At 37.7% G+C, this 24,921-nt stretch overlaps 5 protein-coding genes across 6 annotated transcripts; 1 reads left to right on the top strand and 4 right to left on the bottom strand.

Annotated features, from left to right (window-relative positions):
• Positions 1 to 510: 510 nt before the first annotated feature.
• Positions 511 to 3,852, bottom strand: LOC104879500 (uncharacterized). Of its 2 annotated transcripts, XM_059737215.1 has the most exons (3): positions 2,916 to 3,852; positions 1,303 to 2,592; positions 511 to 1,026 (listed from the first exon to the last, which is right to left on the bottom strand). In XM_059737215.1, the coding sequence occupies exons 2-3, from the start codon at positions 1,662 to 1,664 to the stop codon at positions 690 to 692; spliced, it is 699 nt and encodes a 232-aa protein (XP_059593198.1). In that variant the 5' UTR covers positions 1,665 to 2,592; positions 2,916 to 3,852; the 3' UTR covers positions 511 to 689. The 2 variants fall into 2 exon arrangements, with proteins under 2 accessions (XP_059593198.1, XP_019075345.1); XM_019219800.2 differs by having other exon boundaries at positions 1,303 to 3,852.
• A 3,613-nt stretch (positions 3,853 to 7,465) lies between these two features.
• LOC104879499 (uncharacterized) lies at positions 7,466 to 8,055 on the bottom strand. The gene has a single exon (XM_010652450.3). The coding sequence runs from the start codon at positions 7,904 to 7,906 to the stop codon at positions 7,568 to 7,570; it is 339 nt and encodes a 112-aa protein (XP_010650752.1). The 5' UTR covers positions 7,907 to 8,055; the 3' UTR covers positions 7,466 to 7,567.
• Positions 8,056 to 10,290: 2,235 nt separating this feature from the next.
• Positions 10,291 to 10,713, bottom strand: LOC132253854 (uncharacterized mitochondrial protein AtMg00820-like). Its single transcript, XM_059737122.1, has one exon. It carries the CDS (start codon positions 10,711 to 10,713, stop codon positions 10,291 to 10,293), a length of 423 nt encoding a protein of 140 aa, XP_059593105.1.
• Positions 10,714 to 16,477: 5,764 nt separating this feature from the next.
• LOC104879498 (uncharacterized) lies at positions 16,478 to 18,839 on the bottom strand. The gene has a single exon (XM_010652448.3). It carries the CDS (start codon positions 18,675 to 18,677, stop codon positions 16,689 to 16,691), a length of 1,989 nt encoding a protein of 662 aa, XP_010650750.1. The 5' UTR covers positions 18,678 to 18,839; the 3' UTR covers positions 16,478 to 16,688.
• Positions 18,840 to 19,624: 785 nt separating this feature from the next.
• LOC100254160 (probable uridine nucleosidase 2) lies at positions 19,625 to 24,006 on the top strand. The gene is made up of 9 exons (XM_002280235.4): positions 19,625 to 19,837; positions 19,966 to 20,081; positions 20,265 to 20,324; positions 21,281 to 21,466; positions 21,551 to 21,655; positions 22,084 to 22,180; positions 22,295 to 22,402; positions 22,493 to 22,628; positions 23,519 to 24,006. The coding sequence occupies exons 1-9, from the start codon at positions 19,792 to 19,794 to the stop codon at positions 23,625 to 23,627; spliced, it is 963 nt and encodes a 320-aa protein (XP_002280271.1). The 5' UTR covers positions 19,625 to 19,791; the 3' UTR covers positions 23,628 to 24,006.
• The last annotated feature ends 915 nt before the right edge of the window (positions 24,007 to 24,921 follow it).

Below are 24,921 nucleotides of genomic sequence, written 5' to 3'. Positions count from 1 at the left end.
GGGGAGGGAGGATCTTACATTTTGTGCATCTTTTTTACCATATTTTCCGCCATAAGATGTTATTGTGAGCCTCTTCAAGTTCTCTTGGAACTGCCGGGATTATGGGACATTTCCTTCTTGTACTTTTTCATTTGAGTGGCATTGTGTAAACTCTATTAACTGGAGGTGGTTTGAACTCTTCAAATTGGCTTCCTCACATTCATAGGATTCGCTATGTCTTATAGTTTTGATATACAGAGAGTTCCTACTTCCTAGGGGCTGCAACAAAGTAGCAAACTTTTCTTTTCTATCCTTAATTTTCTTTCCCTGTTCCATTCTTTTCTCTCTTTGTGACATGGATTTGAAACTGGAGCCCTTACCCACCCCAAACCCTTGCCACTTAGCTAGGCCTCAAGGGCCACAAGTAGGAGGAGAGGTTTTACAAGTAACATTCCATTTCATGGGAACAACCCAACACAATGCACATTGACCCTAGTTGAGTTTGCAAGTGCAAAAGATAGAAGTTCTTTAAATACCATCTAGTCATTCATTTCCATGGAAGATGGCACAACTAAAAAATATAGAGAAATGAGGGGAAAATTCCAGAGATGCCTTGATGGTTGATACCATCATTATTATGAACTTCTTGTATAAGAGTTCTGAAAGCTACTTTTACTTCAGAATTGTCAGGGTTGTACTTCATTGAGGAATCACTCGTTGTGAACGCCACAACAGCAGAATGCTTTGTGGTAGTGGAAGCGAAAGGCAAAGAGCTGGTAAGGATTGGAGCCATCAAATTTGCACTTTGCTACACCCACAGTTCGTTTTTTTGTCTTCCCACCAAAGACAGTAAGACATTTTCCAGTACCAAGATGAACCCAGAATCGTAATTCACGGTGGTTTAATTCCTTAGGTGGGTTGATGGATTTCCAGTCTGCTTCAGCTAAGCTTTTCAGTGAGCTCAATGAGCGAAGGCTCACCTTGCCATGCTTGTCAGCAGTGAGGTAGCTCTGCCCACCTGAGCACTTGTCCATGTAGTTGCTGAACCTGTGCACCATGATGGGGTAGTCTCTGTGAGTTAAGTCCTGTCTAGAAAATGGAATGAACAGAGCCACAGCAGCATTGTGCAGGCCCAGCCTTGATATGGACTAGCATATGGTTTATATGATTGAGCCAGGGGCCAGGCTAGGGTTTGATAAGCCAAAGACTAGCCCTTATCAAACCCTAGCCCAGGTCATGCCCAAAGCTAGGATGATATGGCTGGCTCATATTTGGACCAAACTAAGAAAGGTTTGTTAATGCATTTAGAATGTTTACAGTTACCTATGATGGCCAGAAGCAGAACCAGAAGTCGATTTCCATCCAAAATAAGAATTGTATTTATTAGATTCACCACCTTTAATGTCCGGAACTGAGTAAACCCCTCTGTCATCTGAATCCACATAGTCAGATTGTAAAGCACCAGCAATAAGAGTGTCATCATATGCCGTCATGTGGGGATAGGATTCGCTTGCAGGGCATGTGCTTGATTCACATTTGGAGCACTGGCTGCAAAGCCCATCACTCTTCAGGGAATTTACAACACAGGTGTGAATTACCACTAGCACAAGCAGGCACAGCAGCAGACAGTTCCTATGCATGTTTGCTATTTTCCTCTTTCTCTCCCTTAAACAATTGGTGATCATATATACAGGGCTTCTGTTCTTGATTGTATCAACTTTCCTTGTTTTCTTCTCATTTAAATTGAACTTGGTTATCTTGTACAGTTGTTAACAGAATGAATTTGTTTTTAGGGAATCCTCTAGTATGATTCTTAGATGTTTACAATCTTCAAGCTATAGTTTACATTTGGACTTATTAGCCATGCAAGATTTTCTTCATTCTCTTCTTGTCTCATTCTGATATATACATGGTCAATTGCCGCTTTCAAAATTCCTTTTATTGGTTGAGCTTTGTTGTATTTCTACTATTTTAACCCAGGAGTGTATAGATAGCAACTGCAACTTAGGTTAAGTTCGACACGCACGAAGAGAAATAGGAAATTTAGCGTCTTCATTGAAGTCGTTAATAGGAAACTGGATTCTGGTTGCCTGGTTGGAGAGGCATTATTGCATTATTTGCACATGTATTTTACAACACAGTCCGTCTGCAACCATTACAACTATCCCGTTTTCTACTTTTTATTTGATTGTGTAGCTGTGGTTTAGACAAAACACCTTATTTTTTCATGATTGACATCTCAAAAACAATACATCAAGAGACTTCTCAGATTCTAGGCCCTATAATTAGGCTGTTAAATCAAGAGGGAGGGCTTTCATATATAGGCATTTTTCTTTCCTTTTCACTCATTTAGTACATATATGGAAACATGTTCATGGAAATTGAATAGCTTTATTGAGTTGTAGTTATTTCTGCACTAGTCTAGTGTTAACTGGAATGAAAGATGACTATAATGATAAAAAAGTGATGATGACTACATATGAAACTGCAGGGTTCCATGGAGTTATGAAACTAGGATGACTCCATTTTGGAAAACAAATTCACACCTTCTAATGCATTAAAGCTAAAACATAAGGATGCCATTCATCATCTATGAGACATCCACCTGCAAAACTGAACCAAATTTAATTAGATTAATAAGGGACTCTAGTGGAAAGCTTGTGTAATGGGCGGGAATATAGACAGAATCTAGAAAGTGTAAAATATGATAACACAGAGTAAACTAAGAGTCCATTTGGTAGTGATTCTAGAAAACGTTTTAATCTTTCTAACACTTGAATGATGAAAATTTTCAAGTATTAAAAATGTTAGAAGCGTTTCCTAAAATCACTACCAAACGGGCTCTAAGCAAATATGAATCATGAAGATGGGAATGAGATTGAAATTTGAAAGAATCTTAAAAGGAAAATGAAAAAGATGAGAGATGATTGTGGTACCAGTATGCACTTGATCAAGGCAAGGTGGGAGTTTTCTAGCAGGTTGGTGATGGTAACCCAAAATTAGAGATGGTATCTCTTTCAATATCTTTTAGGACCAGGTGCATGCCTGATCAATAAATCTAGCCCAAGACTGGCTATGACTACATATTCAGCAAATTCCTTGTCCTGGGAAGAAGCATAATCTTCTTGTTTTGAAAGATAAGCAGATGACATTAAAGTGCGAGAGGGGCAAAACCTAAGTACACAGGGAGTGTTCACCTAGGCTGAAAAATCCAAGTTAAAAACTTAACCATGAATACATAGATATAGATGATTTGAGTTCTTTGATGCATTTTTTTTAATGAATCATGTCTTAGGCTTGGTTTGGATAATGCCCAGATTGACATGTCTTTGTGTGCTTGAGCTTAATCTGGAGCTGCCAAAATTCAATGCTGTGAAGGAGACCATACTATAGCCACGTGGCGTATTAAATCCCCAAACATAAAGAGTATTTGGATCAGTTTTTTGGTTGGTCCATGATATAGAAACTGTTTGTATGCAATGGGAAGATGAGTTTCATCCTAACAGTCCATTTTGAGATCTCCCACTTCTGCTATGTCCACTGTTCCAAGTCCGGACCAACTTCCCTTCCAACCTACCAGTAAGAGGGGTTTATTCTCAAAGCATATGCTTCCTCCTTATCGAATATTCTAAGATGATACTCTTTCTACATATTCTCATCGAACTTATGACAGATACCCATCTTCCAACGTTGTTTTTCTTGCAAAATGCTCAGGGTCTAGTATGTGTTTTGCAGCTATGAATATGTTTTGTTGCTGGTCATCTAGTCATTGTTAGTCATGTTTAACGCTCATGGCAGGATGATTAGATGATCATCAACAAACACATTCAGGATAATGCATCACACCACGGCTGTGTCTCTCCTCCCCTCCCCCCCCCCCCCCCCCCCCCCCCCCCCTCTCTCATTCATGGGTGTGCGTGCACAAATAGTTATTGTTTACTCTGAATTGGAACCTTTTTTTTTTTAGTTTGATGATCCTTCTTTTGTCTTCTGATTTTGCCTGTCTGCATAGATGGTATGTCTTTGTCTCTCAAACGCTGCAAATGATGCTCACTTTTTCTGTGTGGCCCACTAAAACTGTCATCTGCTGATTCAACATTGATCACCTTTGAGGTTTGTTATGATTTCTTATGAAGATGGAAGATGTGTTTGTATTTGGACCATTGAAAATATTTTGTTAGAAGTTAAAGGATGAGGGTTAAAGCAGTTGGACACCTCGCCTCTGAATTGTACTTCGATTCTTCCCCCTAATGGAGGGTAACAGATATAGTAATCGACTTGATCTAAATTAAACTGCATCTCTACTGCTAGTGGTAGCATTGGTTTTCAAACTCATTTTTCTGATGTGCACCACAATTGTCTTCTAGGGCAACAATCAACAGCATTGTTTAGATTGATAGTATTCTTATTAATATTACCCTAAATAAGATGAGGGATAAGGACTTGAACAGATAGATATATACAGAGATGAGAGGTCTTCCTTATGAAATAGTGGCCTTGGGAACTCCCCCATTTCTAACCTCGCAATGGCAGGCTGCTAATAAAACCGTATACTTCTTTATTACCTGCATACAGATAGATTTTACCAATGAACCGTGAATTGATAACTTTTTTAATTCAATGATCGGTCTGGTTCTGAAAACATTGAGGAAAACCTTGTTGAGCACCTTATTCACAATGGTCCCTTCCATGCTCCATTACCAAGATAAAAACTAAAAGGGTTCAATGGGCCTTTATATCCTCTCCGTACCCAAAAAGGAAGCTTTGAACTTTTATCTCCACTCTACGAATCACTTCATAGTGAGTGTACTCACTTTTTAAATATTAGGTGATTAAAGTGACAACTTTCCACTAGTGTTAATAAATGTAAAAAGTAGCACACTTGAAAAGAAAATTTATTCTCTATTAGCCACATTTTTTAAAACAATTCTCAAAACATTAGTTTTTGACAACCGTTGTTAAAAGTTATTTTCAGTTGGTTTTAGGAACAGAATTATGTTTTATAAAATAATCTATTGTTTATGAAGCTAGCATGCACTTATGTGCAATACAAAAACTCAAAGACCTATTTTACATATTTTCAAAACATTTGACCAAAAAAATTTAAAGAAAAAACAATTAAAAACATTTTAAATTTATTCTTAAAAATTGTCCTCTTCTTAGAATATATTCTAATAAATTGTTTTCCATCCAAAATTTGTTCAATGCATTTTTTTAAACTAGAAGACAGTTTTAGCAACAGTTTCCAAACAGCCTCTAATCTCTCATCCAACTCAAGTGTTGTTATAAACTCCATCTTGAATTGAAAACCATCATCTTAAGGAGGGGCAAATTGGTTTCTACCTGACGTATCTTTGTTTGCAACACTAATAAATATGGACAAGGTGGATGAAACGGATTTGGATGGTATGGGCTCACAAATTGTAGGGTTGGGTATTCACATTTTTGGACCCAACCCATAGCTATATATCAAAGTCTCATCCAATCTCTGTGTGAACCCAATTACTCAGAATCAAAGTCCACTGTGAGTCTATGACCACACCAATATTGTTTATTTCTATGAACTTAAGAACAAGCACATAAAAACAAGAGAGCGGGCGGGTGGGTGGGTGGGAGGCGGCTGCCACATGCTGACAAACTTGATCATTGTCTAAGCTATTTTTGCCGTTTTCAAAACACCACTGACCTAAACTTAGCTTCCACATTGAGCTTTGGACCACTGGATTTATGAGCACAAAACATTTATTATACCCCCAAATATTGAGCTTTCTACAAAGCCATTATTGTTAAAACAAGAAATTTAGGGTTGTTTTTTAAATAGATGAATGAAGGAAGTGAGCTCTCCCGGCAAGTAGGCAACCGAGTCTTCAAATAGTGCTTTTAAGTTCCTCTAGGCCGGTATAAGTCTTGTCCTGTTTTCAATAACTGTTTTTTGTTCTTAAAAATAAAAAACACAAAAAACTTGTTTGGGAAATAAGGAATGTTTTTGTTTTTTTTGTGTTTTTCGTATTCTCAAAAATCACTTTTTTGAAAACAATAAAAAGATGTTTTCAATGTTTTTTTTCTGTTCAAATAATAGATTATTTTTCGTTTTTTTTTTCCTTAATTGCTTTTTATATTTTCAAAAATATGAACTCCATCCAACCACCACATCTCCACCCGCAAACCCTTTCTTCTTCCTTAAATTATTGAAATTAATATACTTATACATAGTTACAAAATCATCATTTGTTTAAAAAAATTATAACTGGTATAAAATTTTTAAAATGGAATAATTTTTTTTAATTTAAATAAATTATGTATATACAAATTATTTTTATATCTATAATATCAAATTAATGAAAAAAAATATTTTATTAATTAAAAAAATAACTTTCTTTTTTGTTTTATTTATTTATTTATTTTTATTAATTCAATCAAACATGACTTTTTGAACGTTTTCCATCAGTTTCCAAATATATATATATTTAAAACACAAAAAATTATCCTCAAAAACCGTTTTTCACGACAATTTTCAAAAACAACAACCCAACATGCCCTTAACCTCTAGGCACTCAAGCTAGGGCCTATGAATAGGGTAAGCAGCCAGCCATGACCAAGTCGGTGAATACATGGGTTCAGGGCCAGCATTGGAGAATTAAAACCCTAGACTTGACCAAATCCAACCTGCAAATTTTGCACAAGAGTTTGAACTTTGAAAACATATTGAGGCTTCATATTGTGATTGACTTTGATGAATTTGTGGGATTTTTTTCACTTACAAACCTAAGCCGGATAGAAATAGGTTTCATTGGACATTGGGACATAGGATCATGATCATGACACCAAATCTTTATCTTGCAGGGAGTAATTACACATGACACCATCGCTTTAGGCTGATGTTTCCCTAGAGGCTAAAATAAAATCGGTGGACCCAAAAGGTGTAGTGGACCCATCTCCTTCCACAGGACAGCTACTCTGGTTGTCTTTTCCAAATAATGGAATAAGTATGCCAGCTGGAAAAGTTAATCAAATGCATAAATCTCTGAGATTGAGTGGAAATCGATTAGTAAAGTAGAATACAGGATTGGCTAATTCGCAGATCGGCATATCTCACAGCCATAGCTGCAAATGAAGCAAGAGTACTTGCAGGCAGGTAAGTTATTATCAGCCTCAGAACCAAAGTGGAAAAAAGTCATTAGTTGGTGAAAGTTGTTGGCCTTGTGAAGTTCAACAACTGGATTACTCAAACAACAAGCTTTAACACCCTAAAAGGTCTCAATTTTGAGATGGTCTGGGGATTGGGTATCTTCCCATAATTTTACCATGTTTGTACCTCTGTTATGCCCTGGTTGAGCTTGGTTAGAGCCCCTGGTTCATGTCAGCAGGCTGAGAAGATCTCAAGCTTCAACACAGAGCTCTGCCATATGCAGATCACATAGTTGTACTTCCAAGTTGCAGACTCCTGATTAGAACAAAAGGAGGAAAGAGGCTAGCTGCAAGCAAAGAACAAAACAACATTTCCTTTCCTTCCCAATTAAAGCAAAACAATAAAAAGTTTACAGGGTATACAACATTTTGGTCATCATCGAATGGTGCCCTCTAGCTTCTAGGCACCAGTTACACAAGAGAACATTCTGTGGCTCCTAAACCTCACAAGTTTCTTGGGGGGAAGAGGAGGACTACCAGCACCCTTTACCCTATCCTCCACTGAGAAGAACTGGTTGGAATAATCTCCAACTGACTTATGCCGCCGATGATCATTCCTCTCTGCATGGAAGCCTGCAATCTTCTCAGATGGGGATTCTGTATTTACATAATTCTGGCTGCTGACATAGAAATCTGGAATATTGTAGCTTTGAGCAGCGCCAGAGGAGAGACATTCATATTGCCGGCGAGTCTTGCTTCTCTTGATTGCCTTGTAAACCACAGGGATGAGACCCTCCATCTAAGACCTTGGGTGTTTTCTTCTTTCCCTGTGTAGAGAAAGGAGCAGAGTATATTATGTGAAGGAAGTGGGCAATGGGAATTGGAAGACTTTGCCTTTTGTGCTTGGTCGTGATATATTTAGTCCACCACCAATTTTTTTCAGAAGTCCCCACACGTCATTTTGAATTTTTGACTTAGTAATCACAAAAATTTATTCCTTTTTTCTGTAGTTCTGTGGGCCAGCTTTGAGGTTCAAACTAGTGGTTCTACAAGCACCAAGAAAAGGGAGTTGAACTAATGACTCAACCATGATACACTTGAAAAGATCATCATTTTTGGGGTCAACAGCGACAGTTTTTTTTTTTTTCCAAAAACTAGAACAAGAAGATTTTGCAAATTGGTTCCACTCAATCTTAAGATAACATATGATAATATCAGAGTGGAAAATCAAAGTGAATCCACAATTCAGATCAAGAAACGATCATGTGCTTCTTCTTGGTTCATTCTTCTTATTTGGTTTTGCAGAACCAAGAAGGATATCTTTCTTTGTTGACTCGATCAAAGCTTAGGTATGTCCACCCATTTGCCATGTCAAGCAAACACCTGCCTGCCCTCTACCAATATTCATTGCTTAATGGGGTAGGTTTGCTATAATTTCTATCGTTGTCATGTGTCATAGAAAAGGACATCCCTTATATGCACTAACTTTCACCATAAATGTTAAGATCTCTAATATTCTAACATTTTGAACTAGTTAAGAAAAACAGACTAGAGAATATAAAGTATATCCTCACAGATTGTTATTTGCTACTGTCTATGCCTATCACACGGCTGCTCTTCTCTACTGTGCCTAATGAACATGGATGCCTAAGTTACTAACTAATTCTTCTTCACTACATTACCTATGATGAAAACTATCAAAATATTGTGTGAATGGCCGAATACCTTGGCCTTGAGTTTTGTATATTATATATAGACTTTATAAGGATGCTATACATGGAAAGCAAATAAAAGCAAATAAATTCTGCATGATTCTAGCCCTATACATGTAAACTATAATCTGTCAAATAATATATGCTAACTGTACAGAATAATAAATGAAGAAATAAGGAAACAATTGTAGGCTAAAATTAGAAAAAAAAGTGTGGTCTAAAATAAGGAAAGAAGTGTGGACAACAAAGTTGTTCTTTGACAGTCCCCCTCAAATTGATACATGTTGATCAACAAGCATCAATTTGCTACTTAGCAAGCAATGTCGATGACGAGGGAGAGCCTTGGTGAAGATATCAGCAATTTGTAAGTCAGTGGAAATATGTGGAAGAGTGATAACACGAGCTTTAAAGGCTTCACAGATAGAGTGACAATCCACTTCAATATGCTTTGTGCGCTCATGATAGACAAGATTAGTCATGATCTGAATAGCACTTGTATTATCGGCATGTAGAGGTGTAGGATCGGTCTCAGAAAAATCTAACTCCGCAAGCAAACCTCGAAGCCAAATGATTTTAGAACAAGCAAGAGACATCGCCCGGTACTCAAATTCCATAGATGACTTAGAGACTCTGTCTTGCTTCTTACTTTTCCAAGAGATCAATGCATCACCTAAGAACACACACCAACCAGTGATGGAGCGACGGGTATCCACACAACCAGCCCAATCAGCATCACTATAAGCAGCAAGGCGAGTAGAATTGCCTGCAGGGAAGAACAAGCCACGAGTAGAAGTGCCTTGAACATAGCGTATGATCCTATGGACAGCAGCCAAATGAAGATGACGAGGAGTCTGAAGGAACTGGCTAACTTGTTGTACAGTAAAAGAAATGTCTGGTCAAGTAATGGTGAGATAAACAAGGCTACCCACTAACTTCCTCTATAAATTGGGATCAGCAAGTAAGTCGTCCTCCTCTTTGCGAAGCTTGACATTTAATTACATGGGAGTATCAACAAAAGTAGCCCCTTGTAAACCAGTTGTAACCACCAAGTCACTCGCATACTTATATTGATTAAGGGAAATACTAGAGGGACTATGATGCACCTCAAGACCAAGAAAATGTGTGAGAGACCCAAGATCTTTCATATGAAAGGACTCGGAGAGATGAGTTTTGAGCTGACCAAGTAAAGCAGAATCGGAACCAGTGATCACAATATCATCAACATAAACCAAAATAACAACAATACCCATGTCTGATTTTTGAAGAAACAAGGAAGTGTCATACTTGCTCTGCCTGAATGAAAATTGTAATAAAGTGGTACGGAATTTATCAAACTAGGCCCTCGAAGCCTGTTTGAGACCATAAAGAGAGCGACGAAGCTTACACACATGTGAAGTCGGAGAGGGAAACAATCCCGAGGGTGGCTTCATATAAATACAATCTTTAAGATCCCCATGACGAAAAGCATTTTTTATATCCATCTGATGTAGTGGCCAATCACTGAAACAGCAAGAGCTAGAATCGTACGAATAGTAGTCATTTTAGCCATAGGAGCAAAGGTCTCTTCATAATTGACACCATATTCCTGATTATTCCCAAGTGCAACAAGTTGAGCTTTGTAACGATCCAAACTTCCATCAGATCGGACCTCAACTGAGTAAACCCATTTGCAACCCAGAGGAACAATAGTGGGAGGACAAGGCTCAATGTCCCAAGTGTGATTGGCCTCTAGAGTGACAATTTCTTCCTGCATAGCTTGTCGCCAACAATCATGCTTGGCAACATGTGAGTAGTATGTGGGAATATCAAAATTGGACAATGCAACAGTAAGGGTTGAAATAGAATTGCCAGAACTGGAAGAGGGAAATTCATACCTATTTGGAGGTACAGACATTCAAGAAGAGAGATGTACTAAAGGTGTTGGAGGTGCTGCAACTAACTAAATCTGGAGCGTGGTAGGATCAGATATCAGGTGAGACACCAAAAGAGACTGTGGACGGGAGCATCTCGTATACACAATACCTAGTTGAAAGCGAGAACTGACTGGATGAAGATCTGAGAACTGTTGCTCAAAAGAGGAGAGGACCACAGTAGAAAAGGATGGCACAATAGAAGAGGATATAGGAAAGAAATGTTGATTTTCAAAGAAAATAACATTCCTAGAAATACGTGTACGATGTAATGTGGGATCATAGCAAACAAATTCCTTTTGACACATATTATATCCCAAGAAAGCACATCGAACAGATTGAGCAGATAATTTATGTCACTCATGAGGAGGTAAATGAATAAAGCATACACAACCAAAAATACGAAGGTGATCATAACTAGGTTGCTTAGCAAAAAAGCGAAAATAGGGAGACTCCATATGTAGGACTTGAGAAGGTAAATGATTAATCAAGTGAGTAGCAGTTTTCAGAGCCTTTACCCAAAACATGGATGGAACAGAAGATTCTAACAAGAGAGTACGTACCACATCTAGGAGATGACGATTTTTGCGTTCGGCAACTCCATTTTGTTGAGGAGTAGAAGGACATGAACGTTGATGAATAATACCCTTAGAAGCCAAGAATGCTTGAAACTCAGTAGACAAATACTTACCACCGGAATTTGTGCGTAATGTCTTAATAGAAATAGAAAATTGATTGTCAACATACGCTAAAAACTCGGTGAAAGTACGAAATACCTCAGATTTAGAGCGAAGAAAGTAGACCCAAGTAAATCTACTATGATCATCAATGAAAGTCATATAATATTTAAATTTCTCATGTGAACTAACCGGGGAAGGTCCCCAAACATCACTATGGATAAGATCAAAGCAGTGAGATGCTCTACTTGCATGCAAAGGGAATGGAAGAGTTTTACTTTTACCAAATTTGCAAGAATCACACTCAAGAGATAAAGAAGAACGATCCTTATTACCAGGTAAATCAGAGTTCAATACATGAGATAAGATCTAAGTATTGGGATTACCCCAAAGGTCTTTTCCCTTGAGAAAAAGTTCAAACTGAAATGCCCAGGTAGATAATTTGTGCTTGTAAACTTAACACACACAGGTGCAGAATCCATAGAAAATAATAGAACCCGAGAGAAAATGATGGACCAAAAAAAAAATCCTAGAAGAAAACTGACTCACGACAACCACAGAAATACCGAGAAAAATGGTTGTGGTTGGGTACAGCACGAATCAACACAGACTTGATCGAAAGACACGAGAGGCACCTCCGAAACCGAGAAGATAGAAAAGAATTTGAGGGAAGAAAAATTAGCAACCTTGCTCTGATACTATGTCAAAATATTGTGTGAATGGTCGAATACCTTGACTTTGAGTTTTGTATATTATATATAGACTTTACAAGGATGCTATACATGGAAAGCAAATAAAAGCAAATAAATTCCCGCATGATTCTAGCCCTATACATGTAAACTATAATCTGTCAAATAATGTATGATAACTGTACAGAATAATAAATGGAGAAATAAGGAAACAATTGTGGGCTAAAATAAGAAAAGAAGTGTGGACAACAAAGCTGCCCTTTGACAAAAACAACCTGCGTTGATAGGTTGAGAGTTTAACAAAGCAAACATAAAGTTGTGTAACTCACTTTCTTATGCACCAAACCCACCTTGGAAGATTTTCAAAAACCGTAATTATAAAAATTCCATGTCTCTTCTCCAACAAGAAGATTGAATAAAATTTGAAAAAAAAAAAACTTAATATATCAACTCTCATATCTCTATCACTATTTGTATATATGTATGTATGTGCCAACAAAGATGAAAAAATAATCTTCACCTACATCATGACTCACGATGTTCAGAGATTTCTTGTGGAATGTGTTAATCTAAGATTTTAGATGACATGGCAACTGCTTAAGATAAGCTTAAATATGTTTAGTTGCAAAGTCGCAGTTGGACATATTTGATGTAGATGTTGCCGTCAGTTGCCATACATCCTTATTTTTTTCAAGGCTATGTTGAAATAGCACCTGGGTTTTGTTTCCCTGGGTTCCAATATTACAACAAAGTCGTGGTTTGATGCCTCTGATCCTAAGACAGGGAATTGGAAAAAGATGAGCAGACAGATATGTGGTTGGCAGTTTCAAAATTGGGGTTATGATCTCTCTACATGCTTCCCCCCACCGTTATTGACTTCCTGTACAAAATTTAGGGTGTACTAGCATACAGCAAATTTAATTGGAAACCAACCAATTCTGTGTACCGCAACGACTTTAATAAGAACCCATTTTCTTATAACAACTTGTCAAAAGAAAGTAGCTTCCAGTGAACAACCCCCAAAGAAATTTCCCTCATAAGATTGGCTGAATTACAGGTCATGTCTATCACTTGATTAACACTAGGCACATGCATTCTAAATTAAGACTTACCTGGCAAAGGAACTTGGTTGAACAAGATCACACAAGGTCTAACCCTTGGTGCTACAAAAGGGGAATCCATCCTCTTAATTTTGGGCCAGTCGTGGTGCCAAAATTTTACAAGCTTCTAGGGTTTATGAGACCTAAGAACAACTCCAAACTTGTAACTTTAATTAATTCAAAGCAACTCTGCAATCTTAGCTCTTGGATTGCTCTTAATATCTTGTGATTTGAATCATTTACATTAATTAAACAAATCACTTGATCAACAATCTGCAAAAACTAAAAGAAAAGGCATAACAGAATATCTCAAACAAAAATATGTTCTGAAGAATGAAATTTTAGGGACCTAAGGTAAGTTCATTAGTGCACCTGTTTTGTATTGGCGAGCTTTTTGGATGCCTCTACATCACCTACTCTAAGGATGATAAATTCTTCTGATGGACAAAACTTACATGAGAACACATTCAAGGAATCTCTCATGACTAGTTCTTTAGTGATTTTCAAGGCAAGGATTCCGCTATCATGAGTTACCTTAAATTCTAGCTTGAGCAAAGTTAACAGCCCATCCCAAATGATTCAACCTCCCATAAGATGCACAGAAATTCTATCCTCTATGATGGAGTATCCTAGCAACCAACATACCCCTATGTTGTCCAGCTACCTCTCTCAGCTCCCACAGCAACCAAGCTTTCACAATTGACTTGGATCTACCTCTAGATCACAATGGGGAACATCCAAAGAGCATTTCCCATTTCAAACTTCACATAATTTCCATGAAGGACTCATGATAATGCTAAATATTAGCGCCCCATTGACATAAGAGGGAAATAATTCAACCCGGTTACTGATTCTGTCTAGCCAATCCTTAGGACCAATGGACAAATGTGAAGCAAACATGGTATCCAGTACAAAGTACAGATGCTGTTCTGTTTCCATATTTTCTTCACAAATAAAACACTAAGGGGAGCCTTAAATGATAGTGGCCATTAGAAATTCTTATACAATGTTAAATGCCTAGGTGCCACATGATTTTTTTCCCTTCTACAATAACAATAAATAATTGGTTTCAAGTTTGGTTCTTCCTACACTCACCCACCCTTCCATATGCAAATTGGAATAAATGGGTTCATTGCTACAATAGGATTGCCAAATAAGTTCTTTCCCTGCCTACTTTTCTGCTACTCTGGCCTATAAGTGTCTAATGACATCAATCCCTTCAGTGGGTTAGTGACGAAATTAAAAGGCAAAGACCCAGCCATACACCTACTTATTGCTGCAGAATGGAGCTAACTTTACTGTGCCCCTAAGGCAGTCTCCCACCAGAGAAGTGTGATATTAAGTATGAAATCTAATCCAGATATCACAGATGGGTTCAATACCAGCATCTCATGAGAGAACAAAAATTATTTAACAATACCATCAAAAACCAATTATTGCAGTTCTAGTGCCTTTATTCGAAAGTGTAAGCTCAGATCAGTTTTCAGTCACAAGAGAATATGAAGTAACTAATACAACCATTTTCTGAAAATCTTCATTTAGAGACAAACAATAGAAGGAAGATGTATGGATCTCTCCACCTAGCAAATCATGTCACAAGAAATAGAACTAATTCTAACATCTCTCATGAATGATAGAAAATTAAAGGAAAAAACTTAGATGACCAAATTTGAACAAAATATCTTCAGACAAAGCTTTTGGACAGGACATATATAATGCATCACAGGGAAAAATAGCGAGAACTATTTTTTATAGACATATTATCAATTATTACAATGGTTTTTGGATATTCCATCAAAGTACTTCTGTGTGGATCACTAAATTGTTTTTCTATTTGTTTTACTAATTAAACACAAATGGATTGTGACTTGTAGGACCTCAGACGCTACCAACTCTCATAAAAGCAATTACTATCAGGAAAGGCACATGCCCTAGCCTTATAGTGCGCATTCACCCAAGTGCCCATGGCAATTGAACATAAGGGGAGTTGATGGACGTGACCAACCTCCAATCTGCCAACAACCTCCTCCCAGCAACACTCCTGGGATTCGAACCCATGACCTTGACTCTAATACCACTTGTAGGACCTCAAACGCTACCAACTCTCCTAAAAGCAATTGCTATCAAGAAATGTGCATACCCTACCTTATAATGCATTCACCCAAGCACCTATGGCATTCGAACATGACTACTATTGTCTATTGCACTATATTTCAAATTAACATATCAGAAGATGGTAGGAAATAAAAAGCACAAATCATTCTCTTTTGAACAGTTGAGTAAAGAGAAAAATGAGTTCCTTCCCTGTCAGAGCTAAAAAGTAAGTGAAAACCTGTGAGTTGTGTTCATCATGAACTTTACAGCCTTCAACCAGATAGAAATCAGGATGAAAACACATAGAACAGTTTTCTATGAATAAATGAGCAGACATAAGTGATAATAGTTGTTTTCTTCTTACAAAACATGTTAAGGAAAAGAAATACAGACACATCCAAACACCTAATAGAACTAAATTAGAGGAACTCCATAGGTGTTCCCATCTTATTAATGCTAGCGAAGATTCACCTAAACATGATTTTGTTCAGTTACAAGCAATTTCCTTGCTAAATTTTGGTGAATTGGGTTCTACCCTTAAGAAAAATGTAGATTTCTAACAAAACAAGCAAATTATAATACTGGACTTCCTGTAACTGATTGGAATCAGGAAACTGGGCTTTCTTAGGAAACAGAAAGCTAAGAGGAGGGGGGGGTTTTAGTACATCCAAAGTAAAAAAAAAGTTCTAAAATTCCTAGTTCAGGTAATTTAAGTGGAGATTCTATCCTAGTAAGGTCTTCCCCTTGCTGGTTTAACACATTCCAATTGTGTAATCTAAATAAGCTTTGCCCACTATACCATGTTCAAAGCAGCAAACTGGCACTGCATACCTATTCCTAATCTGCATACTACAGAACCCTGTGCCAGGTTCTATTGGTTTCAAGCCAATAACCAGGTATTGTTATATAAAATGACTATATCTATATTAGCAAGTCAGAGTTTAGCAGTCTTTCCTACCAATGCATTTTAATATCGTGTGTTGAAGATAAATATCCCAGGTATCATAAGGGATGATCATTAAAAGTGAAAGCAATTTGATTACTCAAACTACTGCCTAATAGGAGTAACTAGGTGAGTACAGAAGCGCTTATCACATTTTGTTTAGCACCTGTTAAATCAATTAACCTTTGTCTGATCCTCCAATAAATTGGTCTCTAGTTTCAGTTTCAGAGCAGAAAACACGTATAGATGCATTCCATACAATGGAATGAAGAGAAAATATAATATATGAAAGAAATTTTGTGAAACACAATTGAACATCAAATTACAGGGAAAAAAAAAAATAGAATACATAAGTGATTCTTGAGTGGCTACTATTGATTACCACCAAGAGAAAACCACTTTGACCTAAGTTTAGCTGCACTTACTAAAGAAACGAAGAAGAACAAATGCAATAAATTATTCTTCAAACAAATGGTTCTTGTAGCATAAGGTCCAGTCTGAATCCCCTGAAGCGACCAGGCCACCTCCATCAGTGCTTACGGACTCTGCACAAGCAATTGGTCTCTGAGGAAGAAGCTTTTCTTTGCCTTTTCTATCAGCACCTGGTTTACAATCTAAGAATTTTGAAGACCCAAAATCTGCGGTTAAAATCTGATCATTCCCTACATCAACATTGAGTCCAGGACTTAGATGGGATTTAAGCTGGTCATCACTGCAGCCATTAGCATCTTCCTCTTCATCAGATAAGCATCTGCAGCAATCCAACTCATCCATCTCAAAAATCCGACTGATTAAACCTTCTCTCCATGATATCCTCATCTGAGAATGTGACACATTCTCTAATGTAGAACTAGAATTCCAAGAAGCCCTCTCCAACGTCTTTTGAAGTCGGCTAAGGTCGATTGAATTATAAGGTGTAGGCAGTTGATCAAACTGGGAACTCAAGCCAGATGGATCCCACATTGATATATGACTCTTTGGAGAAAAGCTTGTCATCTGAAGAACTTCTGCCAATGAGTCAAGCTCAGATTCAAATTGTCGGTCCTTACAGACATCTGCATTTAACAAAGACGACCCAGCATGCCTATCTGAACTTGAATCTGATTGTGGAGTTTGAATAACATTCCCACTACCCAATGAATCAGTTCTCATGGATATTGGAGTACTTTCCTCAACAAGGCTATACCGGTACTTTGTCTCTTCTTGTGCCTTGCAACAAGGTGTAACATGCAGTGGAGACAAGGAAGAACAACCAACCATGTAATCAGATAAAGACCCTGGAAACCCTTGAAATTCATGGAGTCCAGTTGGCGAAAGCAGAGACTTCCTACTCCTCCTATCAATACTACTACTACTAGTAATGGTGTTAGTAGTTTTGTCACTAAAATTACACATATCTGAAAGCGGAGAAGGAGACAAAGCCAACCTTCCACATGGGTTTTCAGAACCTTCCTTCAGATTCTCATCCTTCTTGCCTTGAGGAGATAAGAGCCAATGCATTGAGGCTTCAGTAGGTAAAGGGACCACAGAGACTCTAGAATCGTCAACAGAACCTACACCACTTTGAACATCATTATCAAAAGCCTTACATTTATCAAAGCTTAGCATATGATTTTCCCCTATTGTAAGGATCCCCCTAGCCCTGCATTTCCTCTTATCAGTGACCCCAGAAAGAACGTGGCCTGCACCATAACAAGCAGGCGTTATGGCCATCAGAGATGACCCACATTGTATCTCTGGAGACACTGAGGGCTGAACAGGAGGTGTTTTATTGTTGCTACCATTTGAGTTCTCTTCCACAGCCTTATCAAATGCAAAATCCAAACTAGACCCAGATGGTAACTTACTCACAGGAGTAGAATTTTCATCGGCAACACCTCTCAGGCTGGCCTGAATAGCCTCACCAGCCTCATCAACTCCCCTCACCAAGCACCCCTTCTGCTTCAAATCTTCAGACCCAGATGATATTTTATCTGAATTAGCATTCGGCTTTGTCTTATGGGGACCTCTTGACTGCCACTGGTAGAGGCAAGGTGGGTTTTTCTTAGGCTTATGAAGCTCATCTCCAACTGCACGTTTTGGGATGTTCTCCTTTCGGGGTTTAGATTTAGAGGGTTTCGAAATCCGGGCATTTGGGGCCGATTTGGGGGTTTTGGAGAGCGCTTTAGGCCTGTAACGGGGGGATTTGGAAGAAGAAGAATTAGAAAGAAGGAAGCGCAGACAGCCTCTAGGGACTTCAATAGACTGGGAAGAAGAGGAGGAGGAGTTGGTGCTGGAAATGGTGGTGGCAACGTGGTTGAGATCCTTCAAAGGGTTTCGAGGCCTCTGCTTCTTTCTCCGGTCCATCTTCAGATCTGCCGGTGCTGGAGACCACTTGTTTTGCAACTTTGAAGTTGAAGTTGATGATGAGGATGAGGATAGTGGGGGTGGTGGGGGTAGGTTCATTGTGTAAACATGGGAAAGTAGACGAAATTAAAGAGCAAGATCTGCACTTCCCTGCTGCTACTGCTGCCTGTTTGGAAAGAAAGAAAATGATTTTGAAACAGGACTTGGAGGGATGCGGACACCCTTCATTTCTTTGTTTCTTTTATTTTCACCCCAACTTTCCTTCTCATTTTACAGTTATGCCATCTTTTATATTATCTTTTCTTCGGACCCCTTACCTTTTCATTTAAACGCCAATCAAAATGTCAACCATCCAGATTAAAATGGTCACTCAAGCCTGTACAAATAAGGGATTAATCACACATGTCATATATTTTAGTTTGAATCCAGGATTGGACCGTTAACTTAGATAAACCGTCTCGTTCAGTCAATGTTATTTGGTCACAATTCAATCATATAACTTTTCCCATTTAAAAATTCAACTACTAACTTTTTCAATTCAATAATCAATCCAATTCTAAAAATATTGATGAGGTGTGATAATGGTTTAGGATTTGGATAACAAGTGTTTTTATTTATTTATTTTTATTTAACAAGAAAAACATTAGAGCATAACTTCTTAATATAAATGAAAAAATATGCAAGTTTTATTATTTTTAACGATAAAAGGTTTGATTGAAAAATGTTTTGTTAGTTGAATAGTCTTAAAAGCATTCGATGATAGGCGATTGAGAACTCTTAAAGATGTTTATATATATATGTCATTATACAACATTAATATTATGTTTGGTTTTTAAAAAATATTAAATTAAAAAACACTGTTTTATTGTACTCTTAAAAAAAATATAAAAAAAAATCAAATACAATTAAAATTAGTTAGAAATTTATACAAATTTTAAATTATTATATTAAAATAAATAAAATAATATATAAAAATAATTATTATTGTTTGACACGTGTCGCGTGTGCATTATAATTTATGGCTAGTATTATTTAAATAAAAAGTCCACTTCGTTGGAAGACACTTTTGGTAACGCTACGCGAGATGTGTATTATTTTTATTTGAATCAAATTCCATTAAACGGTCCTCTCTTTTATAACCTCGGGTTGGAGACTCACAGGCGTTTAATCGGATCCTCTGCTGTTACGTTTTGGTACAATTCATCTCCTCGCCATGGCGGAACCCAAGAAGATTATCATTGACTCAGACCCTGGGATCGGTATGCTGCCTTCCTTTGCTCAGCCAAACGGATCGTCACTCCAAAATCTCAATTTTAATCCATTTCTCTCTGTAATAATCTGCCCTAATTCACTCGGTTTATCCCTCTTTCGATTTATGCATCTTCAGATGATGCCATGGCCATATTTGTGGCTCTGCAGTCACCCGAAGTGGACGTCATCGGACTCACTACCATCTACGGCAACGTCTACACCACTCTGGCCACTAGAAATGCTTTACATTTGGTAAGTTTCTTGTGTGTAATCGTAATTAATCCTATTGAGACTTTATGAATCGCTGTTACTTACGTTTTCTAATAGCTTTAGAGTAGTTTTCATCTTGTTGATTTGAATCAGTACTCTCTGTCTGAGATTGAAATTTTGATCAAGTAATAATATTGAGTGTGATTTTTGTGTTTATGGGTTTAGTTGGAGATCGCGGGGAGGACAGATATCCCAGTGGCTGAAGGATCTCATGTGACAATAACTGTATGCGCTCATCTTTTAGCATTCCACCACTTTTTTTAATTATCCTGTACTGGTTTCTTGATATCAGTTCTGTGCTATTTTTCGTACTCTGTAATAAAGAACTCTCAACTATTTTTTTTCAGCACATTATGTATGTTAAAATAGCATTCAATTGGGTTTTGGAAAGTATTTTACATACCATGTAATCGATCTGTTTATTTCAACCATGTTAATGGAATCTATACATGCTATCCCATAACACTAGATTTCTCAGGAAAGAGCACTTTAGTGATTGAATAGGCTGTACTCACTTTCCAGCAAAGCCTTTTAGTACCCATGTTATAGACCTTGTGTACCTTGGTGTAAAGCTTATATATATTATAATATTTTCCTTGCTTGCTTATAAATAAAAATTGCATCTACTGTTGTTTGCACAGTTGATAAGATAACTTCAAGTCCATCCTTGTAGAGTTTGAAAGAAAAATTCTTCATTTCAACTTCGTTATTGCAATAAAAATCACTTATCAACCGCAACTCATTTCAATCAATGGCCCCATGAAACAAACTGATTTCAGGAATATGTTGTAGCAGAAAGATTTGGTTATGTGATTATGCCATGTTTGGTGCTGATTTGTTGAAAATTTTTCGTTGAAGTTTGGAGTGGAATTGGTTTCCACCACTTGTTACATGCCTTACTGGTGTTACTGTTTGAAGAACTGTGAAATCTGAGTCTTTTTTAGATTACGGACATATCAAGTTTATTGTACTTAATTCATTGAATAGTTTGCTTACCTTTGTCGATAATTTACCAATTTTTTTTTATGTTAGCCCTACTTTGGAACTCATGACTAGTGATGAAACTCTTAGCCACAAAATGGAAAATACACCTGCACAAGTTAAATTATACAACTAATTTTGTGCTCTGGGTTGTGTGGCTCATGACTATCTCTGTTTTTTTTTTTTTTCATTTTGTGAAGAAAGGTACAAAACTCCGTATTGCTGATTTTGTCCATGGTGCGGATGGACTTGGAAACCAAAACTTCCCTCCATCAGCAGGAAAGCCAATTGAACAGTCAGCAGCTGCTTTTCTTATTGAGCAAGCTAAACTTTATCCTGGAAAAGTCACAGTGGTGGCACTGGGTCCACTTACAAATATTGCACTGGTCAGGGACTTGATCATTTGGCATGGGTTTTGAATGTAAGTTCCACCTTTTAACATTTCCTAACATATCTACTATTGATTACAGGCTATTGAACTAGATCCTGGGTTTTCCAAAAACATTGGGCAGATTGTTCTTCTTGGTGGTGCTTTTGCTGTAAATGGGAATGTGAATCCAGCAGCTGAGGCCAATGTAAGTTTTTCAAATCTGTGTGCATGGATACAAAATGGCATCAATGTGACCTCTAAAGGCCCACAATATGTCTTACTATAGCATCCCCATTATGCATTTTTAGTTTTTAACTCTTCATTGGATTATAGTAGATGTGGTGGGTTTGCTATAATTCTGTCTCGCAGGTCTAGTAACAAGACTTGTCTAAACTGCTTCGGTTTAACATGTTTGTTGTTTCTTCATTCGTAGTCAAGAGGCAGGAGGGTGGGAGGTATCATGGTTGAGCATAACCTGTGCTGAAGTTTATCTATTTCTGCAATTATTTCTTTTATAAATAAGCTTTGAAACTAAACCTTCTGAAGCAATCTCCATTCTTCCTACCTACATTGTGATACTATTCTCTCTCTCTCTCTCTCTAATCCTCTTTGGTCTCTGGATGGAATGATCAGATATTTGGCGATCCAGAAGCTGCAGATATTGTATTCACAAGTGGAGCAGACATTCTGGCTGTGGGGATAAATGTTACCCATCAAGTTGTATTGACAGGTGACCTTTGTAATCTCATATATCCATACAGTAGGAACATTTTTTCCTTTGTAGAATGGAAACAGTTCATTTTCTCTCTTGGAATTGATTCTGATGCATGTCTGAATGTTGTAGATGCCGATCGTGAAAAGCTGGCACAGTCCAATGGGAAATTTGCCCAGTACCTGTGCAAGATCTTAGAGGTCTATTTCTCTTATCATCGCGATGCATACAACACCAAAGGTTTGTTTATTGAAATGGGGTAGTGGAACCCTGATAATTAGTAGGAACATGATCATTTGACATGCTGATGATAGTTTGGGCTTTTTGTAGGTGTTTATCTCCATGATCCAACAACCCTTCTTGCTGCTGTTAATCCCTCACTGATCACTTACACAGAAGGTGTTGTTAGAGTACAAACAAGTGGCATCACTAGGGGCCTCACACTATTTTATAACAAACAAAAGAGGTAGATTATTTGTCCACTTAACATCACAACTTCTTTTTTTGGGTCTTGGAAATCACATGAAAACAAAATGATCCATTGTGATCATTAGTAGTGTAGTTGCATAAATGGATTGAAACTAAAATCACAAAAATGATAGGAAAAATGCCAGTTTATTAAAAATTAGATGCTTTCTTGATATCTCGAACCAATTTTAAAGGAAGTTGATGTTTAAGGGAGAGAAGAAACAGTGTTGATCAAAATCAGTGGAAATAAAATAGATAGACTATTTTAATGCTGGAAAGTATTAATAGTTTAATTTCATTTTCATTTGGTTTCCAGATGCCATTAAGAATTTGCTCCAGTATTAGGGTGTATTCCTAGACTTATTGATCATGTCTACAATTCTTGCTTACCTAATTTCAAGGTTGCTCTGCTTCATTTAAATTCAATCTTTTTAAAGCATACTATTTATTACAATTCTTACTTATTTCAGAGACACAGCATGGTCTGCTATTATTGAGTAGGACACTGATGAAAACAACTAGTGAAGATTTTTTTTTTTTTTTTTTAAACAGAATAAATAAATTGAATTGTTTTTTGAAATCCATTTTTAACAGCTGTGAAAAAAAAAAGAAATTATGTGATAAGAATTTAAGAATTCTGTTTTATCTCCAAACGTAGTGCCTTTTTGGAGAAGACATATATTAGATATGGAGAGAGAACAAAAGGAACTGAAAACTGTAGCTTGCTTCGTGATGCCTGCTTGAGTGAGTCACTCTTCCTGCTTGCAAGGAACAAGATCTTACTGTTCCTAAAACATGCGGCAGCTAGATCTTAGAGTTCAGTGTCATATTACCCTCTTTGTATCCTCTTCACTGAATCATGTGTTTTACCATTTTGAAACAAACCAGGTTTGCTGAAGTCACCGAATGGACTGACAAACCCACAGTCAAGGTGGCAGTCACAGTTGATGCTCCTGCAGTTGTCAAGTTGGTCATGGATCGGCTTATTGATTCATAGAGAGTATGAAGATAGGAACTTACTGATATTTCAGGAGGCTTCTGCTTCTTCCATTGTTGTCATCGGTTCTCAGCATTGCCCTTCAAGTCAATGGTCTCGACTCTTGGTTGCCGCACATTGCGAAACTACTCATGTTGAATACAAACCAAAGTTTCTGATTTGGTTACTGCACCAGTCTAGTGCATCTCTGCATCTCTAAATAGTCATAAAATTGTGAAAGTACACTTCTACTTGTTTCAGAAAGTGCAACATTGCTAATGTTGGTTTTAGCATATGAATTGAACCAGTAGTCGTCAATGTTGGTTCTATTGTTAAAACCACTATTAACACGGTTGGTTCTAGAGGAAATTTGAAAGAGGTTTAAAACCATTGTTGACAATGCTATTCTAATGCATATGTACCAGATCGTATTTGATAGTGTCAGCTTTAAAATAATTTTATAAAATATTTAAAATCGATATTGATAATGTTTTCTTAAAGTTTCCTTAAAACCAATATGTAGACCCCTTTTATGGGGGGTGGGGGGTGGGGGGAAGAAAAGAGAAAGGAGGAGAAGAGAGAGGTATGATATTTACCATGGCTCTTGGACTCACTTAATGTATATGATCTCTTCTTTTTTTTCTCTTAATAGTTTCAAGTAAATATCATCCGTGCATATGTTTTGTTTTATGGTTCATAGTTATGGTTTAGATGCTGCTGTCTCTTTCGTTTTTTTTTTTTTTTGTTTGTTTGGAGAGCAATGAAGCACTGTTTTAACCTTCTCCTCATGGCCATTACCATGCTCATCATCCACCCCCAATACCCACACTGTCACGCACCAATATACCATCTCCCCTTTATCACCACCCCACATTCCATGCATGGCTGCCACCCTCACCCATCTTCCCCATCACTTCTTCCCTCTCCAGCCGCCATGGCGGCAACATCTCTTGGATGCCACGGGACTGCCGCCACTGCCCATCTCTCCATGGTGCCGCCGGCGTTGGGAGCCTCCCTCTTAAGAGGATATCCAGGCGAAGGCAAGTTGAAGGAGATGATGCCTTGGGCTTGCCCATGATGAGAATTGATTTGGGCTTAAGTTAAAGCACCCAGCCCAAGTTGATGATCCCAGCCCAAGTTGATGTTAAGATGATGCCTTGGGCTTGCCCATGATGAGAATTGATTTGGGCTTAAGTTAAAGCACCCGGCCCAAGGTGATGTTAAGAATGGGTGCCTTGGGCTTGCCCATGTTGGCCTTGAACTTGGGTTTAAGTTGGAGCCCAGACCCAAGCTCTTGGTGACGGTTTTGGGCTTG

Source organism: Vitis vinifera, chromosome 5 (genome assembly GCF_030704535.1).
Source record: "Vitis vinifera cultivar Pinot Noir 40024 chromosome 5, ASM3070453v1".
In the NCBI taxonomy this organism is placed as follows: domain Eukaryota; kingdom Viridiplantae; phylum Streptophyta; class Magnoliopsida; order Vitales; family Vitaceae; genus Vitis; species Vitis vinifera.
Note: the sequence above shows the minus strand (reverse complement) of the source record. Positions and strands in the feature narration are given on the sequence as shown.

What these genes read in the sequence shown, in the direction of transcription:
- LOC104879500 (XM_019219800.2), bottom strand. Translation starts at nt 1,664, where the DNA reads ATGATCACCAATTGTTTAAGGGAGAGAAAGAGGAAAATAGCAAACATG. An exon ending in TCTGCTTCTGGCCATCATAG is followed by an intron (nt 1,027 to 1,302) that starts GTAACTGTAAAC and finishes CATGGTGCACAG; the next exon opens with GTTCAGCAACTACATGGACA.
- LOC104879499 (XM_010652450.3), bottom strand. Translation starts at nt 7,906, where the DNA reads ATGGAGGGTCTCATCCCTGTGGTTTACAAGGCAATCAAGAGAAGCAAG.
- LOC132253854 (XM_059737122.1), bottom strand. Translation starts at nt 10,713, where the DNA reads ATGTCTGTACCTCCAAATAGGTATGAATTTCCCTCTTCCAGTTCTGGC.
- LOC104879498 (XM_010652448.3), bottom strand. Translation starts at nt 18,677, where the DNA reads ATGAACCTACCCCCACCACCCCCACTATCCTCATCCTCATCATCAACT.
- LOC100254160 (XM_002280235.4), top strand. Translation starts at nt 19,792, where the DNA reads ATGGCGGAACCCAAGAAGATTATCATTGACTCAGACCCTGGGATCG. An exon ending in ATCCAGCAGCTGAGGCCAAT is followed by an intron (nt 21,656 to 22,083) that starts GTAAGTTTTTCA and finishes TGGAATGATCAG; the next exon opens with ATATTTGGCGATCCAGAAGC. An exon ending in TTTTATAACAAACAAAAGAG is followed by an intron (nt 22,629 to 23,518) that starts GTAGATTATTTG and finishes GAAACAAACCAG; the next exon opens with GTTTGCTGAAGTCACCGAAT.